Here is a 17067-nt window from a genome sequence, read left to right as displayed (position 1 = left end):
GCACACCAGCTCCCATGGAAGAGTGTGACAGTGTGCACACCAGCTCCCATGGAAGAGCGTGACTGTGCACACCAGCTCCCATGGAAGAGCGTGACTGCACACCAGTTCCCATGGAAGAGCGTGACAGGGTGTGCACACCAGCTCCCATGGAAGAGCGTGACTATGCACACCAGCTCCCATGGAAGAGCGTGACAGTGTGCACACCAGCTCCCATGGAAAAGCGTGACAGTGTGCACACCAGCTCCCATGGAAGAGCGTGACAGTGTGCACACCAGCTCCCATGGAAGAGCGTGACTGTGCACACCAGTTCCCATGGAAGAGCATGACTGCACACCAGTTCCCATGGAAGAGCGTGACAGTGTGCACACTAACTCCCATGGAAGAGCGTGACAGTGTGCACACCAGCTCCCATGGAAAAGCGTGACAGTGTGCACACCAGCTCCCATGGAAGAGCGTGACAGTGTGCACACCAGCTCCCATGGAAAAGCGTGACAGTGTGCACACCAGCTCCCATGGAAAAGCGTGACAGAGTGCACACCAGCTCCCATGGAAGAGCGTGACAGTGCACACCAGCTCCCATGGAAGGGGCTGGCTGCACTTTGGGGTTCTGCCTCTCTCGTCCCATTTCTTCACCTCATCTTTGCTCTTCCCTCACTGCAAACTGCTGTCCTGCCCCTGCCATGCCCAGTGATTTCTCCGCTTTCCTTCCCCTCTTCCATGTCGTTCTGTCTCCACACCAAGGCAAAATACATCTCTCTCTCATGATGATATGTTCAGAAGGAAAAGGAGAGCAGCCCCAGGGCCGTTGCTCGGGTGGTGGGGTGGTGGTTTAGTCATGGAGTGTCTAAAGCTTCTGTGTGAGTGTTTCATTTCATCCCTGTGTTGTTGAGTGTGCAGGAGAGGGAGCGGTCTCTAAAGAAACAACCCCACCACGCTGAAGAGGCAGTGGGGAGGGAAGGTGCAGTTGAGGGGAAATTTGATCTGATCGGGGGGCTCTTCTGGTGGGGGGAGGGAGGCTGGGAAGGCGGGTGAGTGATGAGCCCTGGTGTACTATGGGAAGGCGGGTGAGTGATGAACCCTGGTGTACTATGGGAAGGCGGGTGAGTGGTGCGCCCTGGTGTACTATGGGAAGGCGGGTGAGTGGTGAGCCCTGGTGTACTATGGGAAGGCGGGGTGAGCGGTGAGCCCTGGTGTACTATGGGAAGGCGGGTGAGCGGTGCGCCCTGGTGTACTATGGGAAGGCGGGGTGAGCGGTGCGCCCTGGTGTACTATGGGAAGGCGGGTGAGTGATGAACCCTGGTGTACTATGGGAAGGCGGGTGAGTGGTGCGCCCTGGTGTACTATGGAAGGCGGGTGAGTGATGAGCCCTGGTGTACTATGGAAGGCGGGTGAGTGATGCGCCCTGGTGTACTATGGGAAGGCGGGTGAGTGGTGCGCCCTGGTGTACTATGGGAAGGCGGGTGAGTGGTGCGCCCTGGTGTACTATGGGAAGGCGGGTGAGTGGTGCGCCCTGGTGTACTATGGGAAGGCGGGTGAGTGATGAGCCCTGGTGTACTATGGGAAGGCGGGTGAGTGATGAGCCCTGGTGTACTATGGGAAGGCGGGTGAGTGGTGCGCCCTGGTGTACTATGGGAAGGCGGGTGAGCGGTGCGCCCTGGTGTACTATGGGAAGGCGGGTGAGTGATGAGCCCTGGTGTACTATGGGAAGGCGGGTGAGTGGTGCGCCCTGGTGTACTATGGGAAGGCGGGTGAGTGATGAGCCCTGGTGTACTATGGGAAGGCGGGTGAGTGATGAGCCCTGGTGTACTATGGGAAGGCGGGTGAGTGATGAGCCCTGGTGTACTATGGGAAGGCGGGTGAGTGATGAGCCCTGGTGTACTATGGGAAGGCGGGTGAGTGGTGCGCCCTGGTGTACTATGGGAAGGCGGGTGAGTGGTGAGCCCTGGTGTACTATGGGAAGGAGGGTGAGTGGTGCGCCCTGGTGTACTATGGGAAGGCGGGTGAGTGGTGCGCCCTGGTGTGCTAGTGCAGGGCTGAGAATGCCCCCGAGCAACAGAAAATCCCATGGAGAGCACGTCACGCGTAGATCTCCTCCCTCCCCTTACTGTCACGATCCACCTCGGTGTTTCCCACCCCCGAGCACCCAGGCCTCCAGGCCCACCCCACCCTGCTCCCCGGGGCCAGCGCACCCCCCCCCCCCACATCCGTCTTGGTTGGAGAGCAGGCACAGCCGGGATGCAGCCCACTGGATTCTGGAGAAGAGCAACCGCGGTGACCCCACCCAGTCGCCCTCCCTCCTCTCCCCATGGGGGACTGACCTCGACCCCGGCGGCGGCCAGCAGCCAGCGGATGGACTCCATCCGGCCCCGGCCACAGAAGTAGTAGAGCTTGGGTTTGGCAGCCATGACTCCTGGTTCAGAGTTCCCTAAATGGAAATATTTTTAAATTAGGTTTAAAAATCAAAGTAGCACGCCACGCCTGCCGTGCCTGCCCGCCCAGCAGCACGCAGAAGCGGCGTCCCAAGGCCTTGTGAAGCCCAACAACCATGGGGCAGAAGTCCAAAGCAGAGCAAGAAAACCACGACTGCAGAGGAAGGTGGGGGTTGCGTATTGTGAGAAGGGGGTGTAACTGGGGAGGGGTGTTAGGGGTTCACAGCTTGCCAGCAGTGTTTCATTTCTTGAGCAGAAATAGTAGTAGTCTGTAAGGCCGGGCCGGTGGCTCATGCACCGGTGGCTCAGAGATCCACAGGACGGTGCCTCTCGGGCAGCCTGGAAAACACGTTCACAAGACAGCATCCCAGCTGCGCTGTTTGTGACAGTGAGCCGTGCCAGCTGCTCCAATGTCGGTGCCTGAGAGCCCTGCTGCTGGGCGACTCGGGACGAGTCCAAACGAAGTAAGTGCGTAATCACGTCTCGTCATGGGGCTGGGTGCATCCCAGGGGTGGAGCGCTCGCCTAGCATGTGGGAGGCCCCGGGTGCAGCCTGAGCCCCACACGGACATGCAGAAGTATCGCCGGTGTTACCGGAATCAGACAGAACTGCATAGAGCACTTGCAGGCTTCAATTTGTCTGCTTTGTAACACTGTAGATTAAGATTAAGCCCTAAAGCACGCCCTCTAATCCCTTTTTCCTTGATCCAACACAGTTTAGGACAAATCACAGCCTGGTAATACAGGAGCTTAAGTTTGCTTATGCTTCAAAAAGGAAGCCCAATTATCTCATTGTTCAAGCCTATGGAAAAACAGGTTCTGTAGACTATTGATCCCATCTCTGTCAAAGAAGTAAAAGCCGTTCCTCCTGAGTCACCCGCAGCAAACACTGAGGGCGCCGCTGTTTCCATACATGTATACAGTGTGTGTTTATCACCTTGGTTACCTTCTGTGACCCTCTCCACTTCTATTTATTTATTTAGCCAGTCCTGGGGCTTGGACTCAGGGCCTGAGCACTGTCCCTGGCTTCCTTTTGCTCAAGGCTAGCACTCTGCCACTTGAGCCACAGCACCACTTCTGGCCGTTTTCGATACATGTGGTGCTGGGGAATCGAACCCAGGGCTTCATGTATGGGAGGCAAGCACTCTTGCCACTAGGCCATATCCCCAGCTTCTGTGACCCTCTCCCACCCACTGATATCCACCTTCCAGAGAACAAACAGTTCCCTTTGTATGTTGTTTGATTTATGGTTAGATTCTGCATAGGAGAGAAACCTTGCAGCATTTGCCTGAGTCTAGCTTTGCTCTCCATTTCTACCCATCTTCCTGAAATCGACATGATTTCAGTTCTCTTTAGTATTTCACTTTGTGGATGTCTACCACACTTGGTTTATGCATTCATCCATGGTTGGGCCTCTGGCTGATCACGGCCTGGTGACTCTGAAGATTGCCGCGGTAAGCGGGTACGCAGGTCAGAGGCTGGCTCCCTCCCTGGGAGGGCTTCGGTTTTTAGCTTCTTGAGGAACCCCCATATTGACTTCCACGGTGGCTACATTCATTTACATCTCACCAATGGAGTATGAGGGTTCCGGTCCCCCACATTCTCCTCAGCATTTGTTGTCTTAACAATGGTTTTTCTGTCTTTGCTATTAGCCTGTAGGTATGTCCGTCCGAAATGAGACAAAGGGGCTGGCCAGGCAGGCTTCTCGCCTGAGTCTTCAGGCCTGGAGAGCTGAGCGCCCTCCCTCGGGGCTCACCTGAATGTGGGGACCCATCCCACTCACCCCACCCACGGTCCAGGTACACAGCCGAGTGGCCTGAGAGGAAGAGGGATGACGGACAGCATGGCCACCGCTGGCCAGCAGGGACTACAGTCCTGTGACTGAAGATAATACACCAAAGGCAGAAGTGCGTGCCTCGAATCCTAGCCCTCAGGAGGTGCAAGTAGGACAATTACGAGTTTGAAAGCAGCCTGGTCTTCACATTGGGTTCCAGGCAGACCTGGGCTATGAGGCCCTGTCTCAAAATAATAATAATAATAAATAAGTCATCACAATCTCTTAAGACAATAGGGAAGGGCACGTGCCTCCTTTGTTCATTAATCTGAGGTCAGCCCTGGATGCCACTCCGAATCCCACCTCCACCACTCTCAGTGTCCTAACTCCTCCCTTTGGATTCCTCACGTGGCTACTTGTGAGGCTGAGATACATGCGGCTGAATATAATAATGACACCCCCTCCCCCCGAAGACCCCCAACTCCAGCCACCTGCCATGGCGGCAGGCACGGGCGGGGGCACAGACGGGCACAGGTAAGGGCAGAGGCGGGGGCACAGGTAAGGGCACAGGTAAGGGCACAGGCGGGGGCACAGGTAAGAGCCCAGGCGGGGGCACAGGCGGGGGCACAGGTAAGAGCACAGGCGGGGGCACCGGCGGGAGCACCACAGCATGGCGTGGCTGGCTCCTGTGTCTACCAACTGTGTACAAACATAGCTGAGAGTACCACATTTTAAAAAATTTTTTAGAAATACAAAATTACATGCCTGAGATAGTTATAGGCTGGAAATGGCCCCGAATCAGCCCGTGTTTCCAAGTCCTCCTGAGCCGTCCTGTCACTCGCCGTTTAACCGTTACACACTTGTTTTAGAAATGACAGGGAATAGCCCAGACAGGTGTGGAGACATTCGCACGTTACTCCCCCCCCCCCACACGCCATGGAAACACGCGGAAGGGCCCCGTCTACACGGACATTGGTCACCCCCACAGCCACCCGTCCACTCGCAGACGAATCTCCTGTCCTTTTTATCTGATACAGGCAGACTTTGAAATCATGAACATTAAAATTAAAACAGTTGCTGACCCTAAGCTACAATCTGGGCAACAAGGTGAACTCTACTACCAACTGGGAGAGGAATCTAACACGAAGCACCTCCGCACTGACCTTCTCTCTCCGGGGCTTCCGTCCGGCTAGATGCTGAGAGGAGGAGTGAGGAGGATTTGCAGCTTTTCCTGCCCCCATCCACTCCACAGTTAGCCAATGCGCACTCTTGTTTGTGCCAGTGCCTCTGCGGCTTCTATTGTGTGTATACCCAGCAGCGCATTAAGTTACCCCAAGAAGCAGAACTGGCTGGTCAGGCTGGTGTTGGCGCTGAGCCCCTGGGTCCCAAGCGCCCGTTCAGGTGTTGGCTGTACAAGGGTGGGTGCGGCAAACCCAATTCCTGCAGGAAGGGTGTCTCTGCTCAGTCTCCAGATGCCTTCAGTTTGTTCAAAACAATAACATCAACAACATGTGACCCCATGGAAGTCACTGGTTAATTAACGCCATGCCAGCTGAGAATGGGAACACTTGGGCTCCGTCTGTGTTGTGTTCTCTCACAGGGTACTCCAGACTGGGTCATTTATTAAAAGCAAACAAACGAAACACAGAGGCAGAGCTGAAGATGTGCTTCAGCTCACAGAGCATCTGCCCAGCAGGTGTGACGCCAAGTTCAAACCCCAGCACTGCAAAAACAAACAACAAAAACCCCAGACACAGAACCTTCCATGCATAGCTCTGCGTCCAGGGCCAGCATCTGGTGCGTGGAGGGCGGAAGGCAGGAGAGAGGGGTGCAGGAGCGGAGGGGAGAGGGAGGGGGGCCTGGATTCATTCTCCGGTCAGAGCTCCGGTCCCCGAGCTGGGGGACTAAGACTGCAACACCCACACCGTGGGGACACCTTCACCAGCAGCCCTGGTCCTGAGGGGCGGGGCCACGCACAAAGGGGCGGGGGCTGCTGGCGGCGGGGGCGGGGCCACGCACCAAGGGGCGGGGCTTCTGCGGCGGGGGCGGGGGCCACGCACCAAGGGGCGGGGCTGGTGGGGGCGGGGCCACGCACCAAGGGGCGGGGCTGGTGGGGGCGGGGCCACACGTGCCAGAGGGGCGGGGCCACGCTGCCTAAGGGGTGGAGCCGCCAGCTTCGGGACGGCGGGGGCCGGGGCTCCGGAGACCCTGGCCGGCGGAGCCCAGGCCCGCGCGGACCCCGGTCGGCGGCACGCACTTTGCCGGGTCCAGGGCCGCCGGCGGGCGTGCGGAGGCCGGGCCGCGAGGCAGCGGGGACGCCGTCCTCGCAGAGTCCGCCGCGGCTTTCCTGGCGCCCCGGGCACGGCCGGGCCGCTCCCCGCTCCCCGGCCCCGCCGCTCCCCGGCCCCCCCGCTCCCCGCTCCGCGGCCCGCCGCTCCCCGGCCCCCCCGCTCCCCGCTCCCCGGCCCGCCCCTCCCCGCGCCCTCCCCTCCCCGGCCCGCCGCTCCCCGGCCCGCCGCTCCCCGTGCCCGCCCCTCCCCGGCCCCCCCGCTCCCCCCGCTCCCCGGCCCGCCCCTCCCCGGCCCGCCCCTCCCCGGCCCCCCCGCTCCCCGGCCCGCCGCTCCCCGGCCCCGCCGCTCCCCGGCCCGCCGCTCCCCGGCCCCCCCGCTCCCCCGGCCCGCCCCTCCCCGGCCCCCCCGCTCCCCGGCCCGCCGCTCCCCGGCCCGCCCGCTCCCCGGCCCCCCCCGCTCCCCGGCCCCCCCCCGCTCCCCGGCCCGCCGCTCCCCGGCCCCCCCGCTCCCCGGCCCCCCCGCTCCCGGCCCCCCCCCGCTCCCCGGCCCCCCCCGCTCCCCGGCCCCGCCGCTCCCCCGGCCCCCCCGCTCCCCGGGCCCCCCCGCTCCCCGGCCCGCCGCTCCCCCGGCCCCCCCCGCTCCCCGGCCCCCCCCGCTCCCCGGCCCCGCCCCTCCCCCGGCCCGCCGCTCCCCGGCCCCGGAGCGCACCCTCCCGCCGCCGACCCGGCTGGCCTGGTCTCCGGGGGTCCCCGGGTGGGGAGTGAGGATCCCGGTGGCCACTGCGGGGTGTGAGACCAAAGCGACTCCATGTTGTGGGAAAGAAGCAGCCGTGTTCGTGTTAGAGCCGACTCGGAGCGGTTAGAGACGCGGCCACCGGGAAACCACAGCCATGCGCCCGCCCGACGACACGGGGGGGGGGGGCTGCAAGCGACACACGGCGACCGGCCCGGCGACACGGGGGGGGGGGCGACACACGGCGACGGCCCCGACGACACGGGGGGGGGGGCTGCAAGCGACCCACGGCGACGGCCCCGCGACACGGGGGGGGCTGCAAGCGACACACGGCGACGGCCCCCGCGACACGGGGGGGCTGCAAGCGACACACGGCGACGGGCCCGGCGACACGGGGGGGGGCTGCAAGCGACACACGGCGACGGCCCCGCGACACGGGGGGGGCTGCAAGCGACACACGGCGCGACACGGGGGGGGGGCTGCAAGCGACACACGGCGCGACCAACGGGGGGGGGGGGCTGCAAGCGACACACGGCGACGGCCCCGCGACACGGGGGGGGCTGCAAGCGCTGCGTTGCGGCGCGCAGATGCCCCGACCGCCAGGTTCGGCGACGCCGGCGGATGGCGTCCACGGGGAAGCTCCCCACGTCTGCTCACCTGGGCCAGCCGTGTGCGATCCCCTGCCCGGCCGGAGAGCTTCGCCCACCGACGGCGCCCGGCCCCGCCCCGCCCCGCCCCGCCCTCCCCGCCCTCCCCGCCCTCTGCCCTTCCGGCCCCGCCCCGCCCTCTCCGCCCTCTGCCCTCCCGCTGCCCTCCCCGCCCGGCCCCGCCCCCGCCCTCCCCGCCCCGCCCCGCCCTCTGCCCTCGCCGCCCGGCCCGCCCTCCCCGCCCTCTGCCCTCCCCGCCCTCTGCACACCCCCACCCGGCCCCGCCCTCTGCCCTCCCCGCCCCGCCCTCGGCCCTTCCAGTGTCCTCCCCCCCGCCGGGCTCCCGGCCTTGGGGGCCCCGCCAGGCCCCTGCCCCGTACAGACCGGAGGCCGCGCGCCCCCGCAGCGATCTGACGGCCACGCGGACGGTCTGGGAGATCTGCCCCCCGCCCTGGGCCTTGGGGGCTCGTCATCCCTCCTTCTCCTAGGAGATCCCTGCCTCCCTCCCTGACCCCACCCACCCCCCACCCCCCCAGACAGGACAGGACCCCCGAACGCACTCCATGTAGGAAAGTTGCAGGCACCGGAAGGCTGACCTGGGTTCGGGTCCCCTTTTGGCAATGAACACCTAACGGTGTGAAAGGAGCTGAACGCACCAGAGTAGCTGCGACCCACCACCACCAAGCCCACCAGGCCCAACCAGCCTGGGGGAGGGGGCTGCCCAGGGCAGACGCGCCGATGGCTCCTCTGCCAGCCATCCGGAATCCACCCCTCCCCTGGGGGGCCCCCGCTGCCGCGGGGCCTGCAGATCCGCCCCCGAGGGCCAGAGCCTCCGCCATGGGCCGCTTGTCAGCTGCCTGCCACCCCCCACCCCCGCAGTCGCCTGGCCCTAGAGCACCGCCCTCAAGTGTATTTGCTTACAGGTGTTATTCTTGTGCACCACTTTACCAAGCATGGGGGGGGGGGTCAACAAAAATCACCTAACCCCAAATCCTTTGTACACCCGTGCACACCTGTGTCAACATCTTCGGGATGACTCAAACTGCTCTTTTTAATAGCTGAAAGCGACTGTGACTCTGGAAAAGTGACAATCACAGCCAGATCTAACCAAAATGTAGGCAATCAGCAATTAACTTCCAGCCTCTGACTTTAAAAAAAAGGCCATTCTTAACTTGAGGCTGAAATTCAGGCAGCCACTGTAACGGTCTTGCTGGGTTTCGTTCGGCCAGAAGCAACGTGGGTCCCGTTCTCTGTTGAGTATGCAAATCTATGAACAGGTGTGTTCCTGCTGAGCGCTTTGTAGGCTTAAGGCTGCTTCCTTCCCTAGTCTTCCCAGCTACGGCAGGAAGCATAACCAGGACAGGGAACTGGGGGTGCGCTCAGGACCACACCTGGAGTTGCCCACGGGGAAGGACGGGAAGGCAGCGGAGGGAGGGAGAGAAGCGCGGGCCACGCCCAGGGGCTGCCAACACCGGGCTTCTCCCGCCCTCTTTTGGTGGAGTCGCAGGCAGCCTCCCCCCTCCCCCCCAGCTCACCTGAGACCCGGTGTCCCATTCGCAGGAGAGCGTCTGTCGCCAGTGGGCGCTGCTGACTACCCAAGGCGAGCCCCTGTCACTCGGTAGGAATGAGCTCGTGGGGCCCAAGGCCCAGAGCCCCCTGCCCTGACACGGTGGGAGCCGCTGAAGGCAGGCGCCCTGGATTCCACTCACCGATTGCTAACCCGCATCTCCAGGCTCACCAAGAGTCCCTTGCCAGGCGCGAATCAGGGCAATCATTGTAATGTCTTCATTTTGGTTGCTATTGGCTGTGTTCCTTACTACCACTTCCTTCATTACAGCGCGAAGGGGAGCTATTCACTGGGCGCCGTGCGGCTACTGGACACCAGCAATTGGGAAGAGACGGGGGAAGGCTGGGCCGTAGGAGGGACGGAAGCAGCTCGGGTGCGAAGAGGCCTTCCGCACCTCATCCTCAGCATGAACTGGCGACAGAAACGAGGAACCAGACCAGGTCCAACTCAGATACCAGCACCCCGGAAAAGGTTTACCAAAACATGGCCCCTGAAGGTTTTCACTGGACAAAAATAGGCTGATATTTTTAGGAGTGAAGATCACCTTGACACGAGAGACTCAAGTTACAACCCACGTAACACACAGCACCGTGACGGAGCAGGGTCGGTGGCTACAACACAGCACCATCCGCCCCTTCGCGGACAGCACAACTGGCTGCTCTAGGGCAAGAAGATGTTGTAGACGGTTCCCACATATTCCTCATCGGGCGGGGGCTGCTTCTTACTTCCGGGCTCAAGGAATCTCTTAATTGTAGGGATCTCAGTTCATTTCACTGTATAATCCTGAGAAAGGAAAGCACAAGAGATCCAAGTGAACAGCGGAAGAATGAGTAGCTGAAAATAGGGCTGTGCAAACATGTCATCAAAAATTTCATGTATATTTGCAGATGACGTCGTCGGAAATGCAATCCCACATCTGTTTAAGGCCCGATCGTGTGCAACGTACTGAGACCATCAGCGGCAGAACACAGGCTTATGCAAATACCATCCATCCCTTAGGGTCATTCTTTTCAGAGCTGGCAGAATTAAAAAATATATATTCTTAGAGTAGGATTTTGATACTTGCTTCAACGAGAATAAAAGGAAGGAGAAAAAAAAGCAGGCAGGGCCGATCTGCGCAGAGAAATGCGTGAGCCATCTGCACAAATGTGGTAGAAAGGCATCAGATGCAGGTAACTCAGGGGGGCAGGGAGCTCGCTTTGCAAGCACAAGGCCCTGGGTTCTGAACCAGCCCAGGACCCACCAAATGCCATCAGATGGTAGCATTTCTATGTTAAGATTGCATTTCCTAGGACTTTCTCCTCCTACCATCAAGCAAGTCCCCCTTTCGGCTCTGAGGGGGAGATGGCCAGATGCCTGTGACTCAGACATCACATGTTTATGTAAACTGGAATGGAAGAAAAAGAATCTTTCTTTTTTTTTTTCGTTCAGAGTCAAATCTGATCAATTCTCAGTAGCAGAGGAGAAAAGTACAATTTGTGAAAGTGAAAGTTCTACGCTGTACAAAGAATATATTCTTCATATGTGATAACTTTAATAAAATATTTTAAAAGGAAGCTTGTTGGTTTAAGAGTGACTACATATTAAATACCCACGAAGTGTAAGCTACAAGCTGAGCACACACCTAGGGACAAAAGTGTATCACTGGTACTAACAAGAGCCCTCATGGTTACGTCAGTCACCTCTAAGACTACGTGGGGAAGAGTGGGACCGGTGGGTGGGCCGGGGGTGCCTGTTCGCTCTCAGAACGCGGGCTGGGCGACCCCCGTGAGACCACGTGGTCTCTGAAGAGGGAGCCGCACTGTGCAGGGTGCGGAGCTCACCTGCCCACCCTCAGCAGTGAGGACGCCCGGCCTGTGGCCCCCCGGCCTCTGCACAAAGCCCTCGCTGAAGACTCCACACGCCCTGCCTGTCACAGCGCAGCCACGGGAGCACAGGTCTTCCCATGACAATGATCCCTCAACTCCAGCAGTCTGAGGGCCAGAGAAACAATTTCCAGCCTATACCGTCCTTTCATTTCACTCACTTGACCCTGAAACTCAACAATAAAACACCCTACAAAATCACACACACACACACACACACACACACGCACACACACACACACACACACACACACACACTCCAAGCCAAACCAATGGATAGGGACTGAAGGAAGGCTGACGCCTTGCAATGCGCCGTTTTATTTACCTGGAGGTAAGGAAATGAACTCAGGACGCCAGGAATTCTCTCTTCCAGGGCCAGAATGGTTTGGAGGTAGAATCGCACCTGCAAGGCTTAGCTGATCTCCCGCAAGGAAGTGCTGACCCTCCCTTAACACCTGAAGGACACAAACCGTGCGCATGGGTCACAGTACAGAGACACCAAGGCAGCGGCGGGCGGGGCGGGACTGGGCACCGCGGAGCGACACGTGCATGAAGAACAATAAGAGCCTGCCAGGCTGCGAGAGGGGAGAGGAAGAGGACAGGGGAAGGAAGCATCGTGACGATCTGCCGTGGGCAGAATGGGGGTTCCGAAGGGGGGGGAAGACGGTGTCGCGTCTTTCTGGACTTGGCCTCCGTCTCTTCTAGAAGCGAGCTCGCAGTCACAGGCTGGCACGGAGGCGTCCTGGGTCCCCGGAGGGCCGAGAGCCACGCAGGCCGGGCGGCAGCGCGTCGCCCAGGTGTCCCCTCGGCCGCCCAGTTCTGCCCTTCACTGGGCCTGGGTACGGAACCCACCCGACTCCTCTCCCATCTCCCACGCAGAGGGACCTGCGGCCACCCACGCGCCCCCTGGCGGCCGGGCCGTGCCAGGCCCCCGGCCCCCTACCGACTCGAACACGCGGAAGTAGCCGCGGTGGCCCTCGTGCGCCTTGGCCACCAGGTCCTTCTGCTGGCCGGCCGGCTTCAGGAACGGACGCACGATGAGCGACTCCAGCAGGTCCAGCGTCCCCTCCACGTACATGTCGATCCTGCGTGGGGGGGGAGGCAGCCCGCTCAGCCCGCCCCCCCCAGCTCCGTGCGTGACCACCGCTCTCCCCCTCCCCCCCGCCCCCCACCCGGCACCCACACGCTTGTCTCCCCGTGGGCCGCCCTCAGACTTGCGCAACAGATGCACCCGTGGTTCGTGTCTGGCGTCCAGGGCCTGGGGTGGGCGGGGCAGGTGCCCTCCCCCGTGAGCCGCGCCCCCGCTCTCCGCTGCTGAGGTGGGATCTCACTTCCCACCCCGGCCGCGGGACTCTGATCCTAGCGTGCTTCCCTGGTCTGCAGCTGGGGTGACAGGCAGCCACGGACACCGCATCCAGCCGCTTTCCTCCCCTGCTGTCGGGGGGCACGGGCCACACCACCATGCCCCTCCCCTGGCTAAGATGGGGCCCATGGCCTTTCCTCCCTCTAGGCTGGCCTCAAGATGTGCCCCCTCCAGATCTCCGCCTCTCAAGAGGGCGGGGATGACAGGCTTGAGCCCCGGCTCCTGCCACAAACGCACCACGGTCGTAAACGTATTCGCGACTCGTCAGGCAACGGAGCGAACACTGCCACGACCGTTGCACCTGGAAGGTATGAGCGTCGGGGCTCTGAGTTCAAATCCCACTCCAATGCACACCGTTCCAAGCCTTGAAGGCGACAACTGCTCACTCCTGATACTCAATGACATTAATATTCAACATGTTAGTAAGGAAGGCTAGAAAGCCGCATCCGAATGTTTACGGAAGTATTTACAGATATCACATCTCATACCTGATACCCGTACCCGAGAACTGTTCTTGTTTAACTCCAGCGGACACATGAGAAAATTAAAATCCTGAATGTTAAAACCTTAAAACTCAATTTTGCGTTTTAGCTTTAGGGCTTTGGCATGTTAGTGGGGGGAGGGTTGTTTTTGTTTTTTTGCCTTTTCCCTCACTGCTGAAAAACTTGCAGTATCCTGTTTTTATAAGTTGGTGTGTTCTTTGTATTGTTTGCAGTTCCGGAGGTATAAATTGCCCAAGCGTTTAGATCTAGCTCACATTATACATGTTTTGCCTATTTAGTTCCTGAACACGAATCTGATTAGATTACCATCAAGGTCCACTTATTTGCATTGTCTGTGTGCGTAAAACCACAGACAACTCATCAATACGTGGAGAGATGTCCTTGTCAGGCAGGCGCATTTGTGAGTTACAATGTCTCCAGGCGACTCCATGCGTGGAGAAAGCGCATGGGATCCGGCTTGTTACAGGTCTGTGGTAGTTTATCCCGGGACCGCAGCTGTGTGCACACGGATGCCAGCCAGCTCCAGCTCACGCGCAGCCTATTTCCTTATCAGTCCCACTCCCTGGCTCCAGCGTTCTAGCCACGGTGAGTGCCGTTCTGCCTCCGGGAGCTGATGCACCCAGACACGTCTGTGTCGTCCCTGTTGCTGTGGGAAGGGGGCTGTGGAGCATCCCGCCCTGTCTTTATGAAATACGAATCTGTTGAAATTTTTGCTTTCGATTCTTTGTTTTTCCCCAGATTATTTTCGGGACGTTGTGCTGTGGGGATCGCAGACTTTGAAGGACTTGAGTCTCGATGGTGACCTTTAGGAGACGTCTTCAGGAATGACGGCTGACCCTCGGCTACCGAAGCCTGTGCGCTCGGGTTTCTACCTGGGCTTTGTGGTCTGAGCGCTGAGCCCTTGTCCACATTGACAATGCAAACACAGGGCTGGAGGCATGGCTCAGGGGGGTGGAGCGCCTGCCACGGGCGGACGCGTCCGACGCCAAGACGAGCCCTGGTCTCAGATGGAAAGAAAAGAAGGAAGGAAGGACAGCAGTGCAGACACGGAGAGGAGGGCGGAGGACCCCGTGGGGGAGGGCGGGGGGGGGGAGACGCGGGGACGGCGCGGAGGCCCACAGTACATGGTTCTCTCCTCGAGGTTCCTGCCGAAGAGGTGGTGCCTGTCGGCGATGTAGTGCAGGGTGCTCGGGTCTGCACGCGCTCCGGGTCCATCTCCACCACGGGCACCTGCTGCAAGAGCAGGGGCGCCCCTCTGCGGGCCAGCACAGCGGGCGCGGCCTCGTCCTCCTGCCCGCCGCCCTCCCACAGCCCGAGGGAGAGGCCGCCCCCCCCCCTGCCCGCCCCCGGGGAAACAGCACCGCGCCCCGGGGTGCCCCACGACCCTCTCCATCCACAGGCCCAGATTCAGCCTCCAGAGGGGCCTGGAAACTGGCCTGGTGCCCCCCTTCCTCTCCATGTGCCCCCTGGGGGGGGGCACACCCAGCCCGGGCCACACGGCAGCTGCGGGCTGCCCACGCCGCTGACACGTCCCGGGATTGACCTCGGGGCCTCGGCTGGGCACACGCGGAGTGCCTGGCGGTCACGCGGGGGGCAGTGCCCGTCGCCCGGACGGGGTGGGGCAGGCCGCTGCCGTCCACGCACCGGGCTCCGCTCGAGAGCCACGCGTGCTGGGGACATGGCCCCCGGGCTGGGCCGGGCTGCACCGACACTGGCTTCCGGTGGCCCTCATAAGAAGAATGGGGCGGGGGGGGGGGCTGGGAACATGGCCTAGTGGCAAGAGTGCTTGCCTCATATACATGAGGCCCTGGGTTCGATTCCCCAGCACCACATATATAGAAAATGGCAAGAGGTGGCCCTGTGGCTCAGGTGGCAGAGTGCTAGCCTTGAGCAAAAAAGAAGCCAGGGGACAGTGCTCAGGCCCTGAGTCCAAGGGCCCAGGACTGGTGAAGAAGAAGAAGGAGAAGGAGGAGAAGAGGCAGAGAAGGAGCAGGGCTGGCCAGAGAAGCTGCAAGGGTTCTGCAAGGGGAGGATTGCGAAGGACAGGGCAGGTGGGCGGGGGGGAGGAGCAGAGGGAGGGTGCAGGGCAGGGGGGGATGGGGGGATGGAGAAAGGCTGGCGTCTGTTCTGGACGTGGAAGGATCTACTCTATAGAAGCTTCCAGCTGGTTTGTACCAAGCGCCTGGGCAGCAGGTGACTCTAGCAATCTTTTCCTGTTTGGGGTGCTATTCTTTAAGGTCTCCGCATCTTTATCCTTTCACATAAACACAAGTCCTTTTTAAAAAAATAAGTCAGCAGGACAGACCGTCGGTTCATTTCTCCACTCAGCGTCCATCCTGCAGCTTCCGAAGCTGTTCTTTAGTTTCCAGAAATTCTTCATCAAACTAAGGAAAGAAAGAGACACCCCGCCCCCCAAAGACCAAAGTCAGTAAAGACGCAATACCAACCATCACCAAGTTCACCTGCCTTCCCAAACGGGGACCCCGGTGGGGTAGGGGGGAGGCGGGGCCTGCGGGGCCCCCGGTGGGGTGGGGGGAGGCCGCCAGCGCCCAGCGCCCCGACTCCATGCGGCCCCGCGCCCGTTCAGGCCGTGCAGCTCGGGCCTCGACGTCGCCATGGGGGAAGCGCGCCCGGGCTCCACGCCGCGGCCACGGTCACGCGGGGCCGGCCTGGGGGGGAGGAGGGGAGGGGAGGGGAGGCTGGGACCCCCCGCGGGAGCGCGCCGCCCCCTCCGCGGCCCCTCCCTCCCCCCACCGCGGCCCCCCTCCCCGTCCCCCCACCGCGGCCCCTCCCCCCCTCCCCCCACCGCGGCCCCCTCCCCCTCCCCCCACCGCGGCCCCTCCCTCCACCATGTTAAAACGTGGATGGAGGAGGGCAGATGGGGGCCGGAAGGACGATGGAGGGGGAGAAGGGAGAAGGGATGGGGAGAGGAGGAGGAGGATGGGAGAGAGGGAGAGAGGATGAAGGGGGGATAAGGAAGATAGAGGGGAGAGGAGGGGGGGAGAGGAGGAGAGGGAGGAGGAGAGGGGGAGGAGGAAGAGAGGAGGAGGAGGAGAGGGAGGAGGAGGGGGAGGAGGGGAGGAGGGGGAGTAGGAGGGGGAGGAGGAGGGGGAGGAGGAGGGAGAGGGAGGAGAGGGAGGGGAGGAGAGGGGGGAGGGAGGAGGAGAGAGGGAGAGGGAGGAGGAGGGGGGAGGGGGTCGTGGCTGCGCCCCCCCTCTCCGGTTTCGGGGTGTCCCCGGTTCTCACAGCGCAGTGTTTCCCAGGCCCCGCGCCCTGTGGCCCCCGGAACCCCGGACTCCCCACGTTTCGCGGGGGAGGACGGGGGGGCGGGGCGGGGCGGGGCGGGGGGACCCGCACCCCCGCTGTCCGCGTGCAGCCCGGCGGGCAGGGGCTCCGCGGCGGGAGACGCCGGCCGCGCTTGGGCCCCGGGCCCCGGAGGACTCGGGCTCCGCGGAGGGGGGGGGGGGGTGACCCCGCCATAGCCAAGGACCCCGGCCCCGTCCCCCGGCCCCGGCCCCCCGAGCACGCGGGGCAAGCGGAGGAGGGAGGCCCGCGGGGCGGGACGGGGCGGGGACGGGGGAGCGGAGCGGCGGGACGCCCGCGGACACAGGCCCTGACACCCACTCGCGACGCCGAGCCGCAGGAGGCGGGGCTGCAGGGGCGGGGCTCTGGGGGGCGGGCTCAGGGGCGGGGCTCCGGGAGGCCTCGCCCGTGGGGACCGCGGTGTTTAGCATACTCCACACCCAGCTGCAAGGCGTTGTGGGTAATGGAGAAAATCAGCCCAAATTTCAGTCACGGCGGCCTGATTTTGGCGTTGGGGGAGTGAGGACCGTCTACACCTTGCTAGGGAGGGCCTAACTCCGGCCTCGCGGTCGTGTGAGGAGCGCAGCACAGGGC

The 17067-nt window shown here is 61.8% G+C and overlaps 2 protein-coding genes across 5 annotated transcripts in view; both read right to left on the bottom strand.

Annotated features, from left to right (window-relative positions):
* The window catches only part of LOC125352481 (glutathione S-transferase A1-like), a 49025-nt gene extending 41765 nt beyond the window's left edge, over nt 1–7260 (bottom strand). Inside the window, exons 1-2 of one of the 4 annotated variants that reach the window (XM_048347616.1) lie at nt 7226–7260; nt 2319–2425 (exon numbers count right to left, since the gene is read on the bottom strand). In XM_048347616.1, coding sequence (XP_048203573.1) covers nt 2319–2405 — 87 coding nt within the window. In that variant the 5' untranslated portion in view covers nt 2406–2425; nt 7226–7260. Of the gene's footprint in view, nt 1–2318; nt 2426–5353; nt 5400–7225 lie in introns of those variants that run through there. The other 3 variants (XM_048347614.1, XM_048347615.1, XM_048347625.1) reach the window with 3 other exon arrangements.
* A 2816-nt stretch (nt 7261–10076) lies between these two features.
* On the bottom strand, nt 10077–15629 carry LOC125352485 (glutathione S-transferase A4-like). Its single transcript, XM_048347629.1, has 5 exons — nt 15505–15629; nt 14295–14427; nt 12248–12389; nt 11630–11759; nt 10077–10222 (listed from the first exon to the last, which is right to left on the bottom strand). The coding sequence occupies exons 1-5, from the start codon at nt 15548–15550 to the stop codon at nt 10200–10202; spliced, it is 474 nt and encodes a 157-aa protein (XP_048203586.1). The 5' UTR covers nt 15551–15629; the 3' UTR covers nt 10077–10199.
* Nucleotides 15630–17067: the final 1438 nt, after the last annotated feature.

Source organism: Perognathus longimembris, chromosome 6 (genome assembly GCF_023159225.1).
Source record: "Perognathus longimembris pacificus isolate PPM17 chromosome 6, ASM2315922v1, whole genome shotgun sequence".
NCBI classification, from domain to species: Eukaryota; Metazoa; Chordata; class Mammalia; order Rodentia; family Heteromyidae; genus Perognathus; species Perognathus longimembris.
Note: the sequence above shows the minus strand (reverse complement) of the source record. Positions and strands in the feature narration are given on the sequence as shown.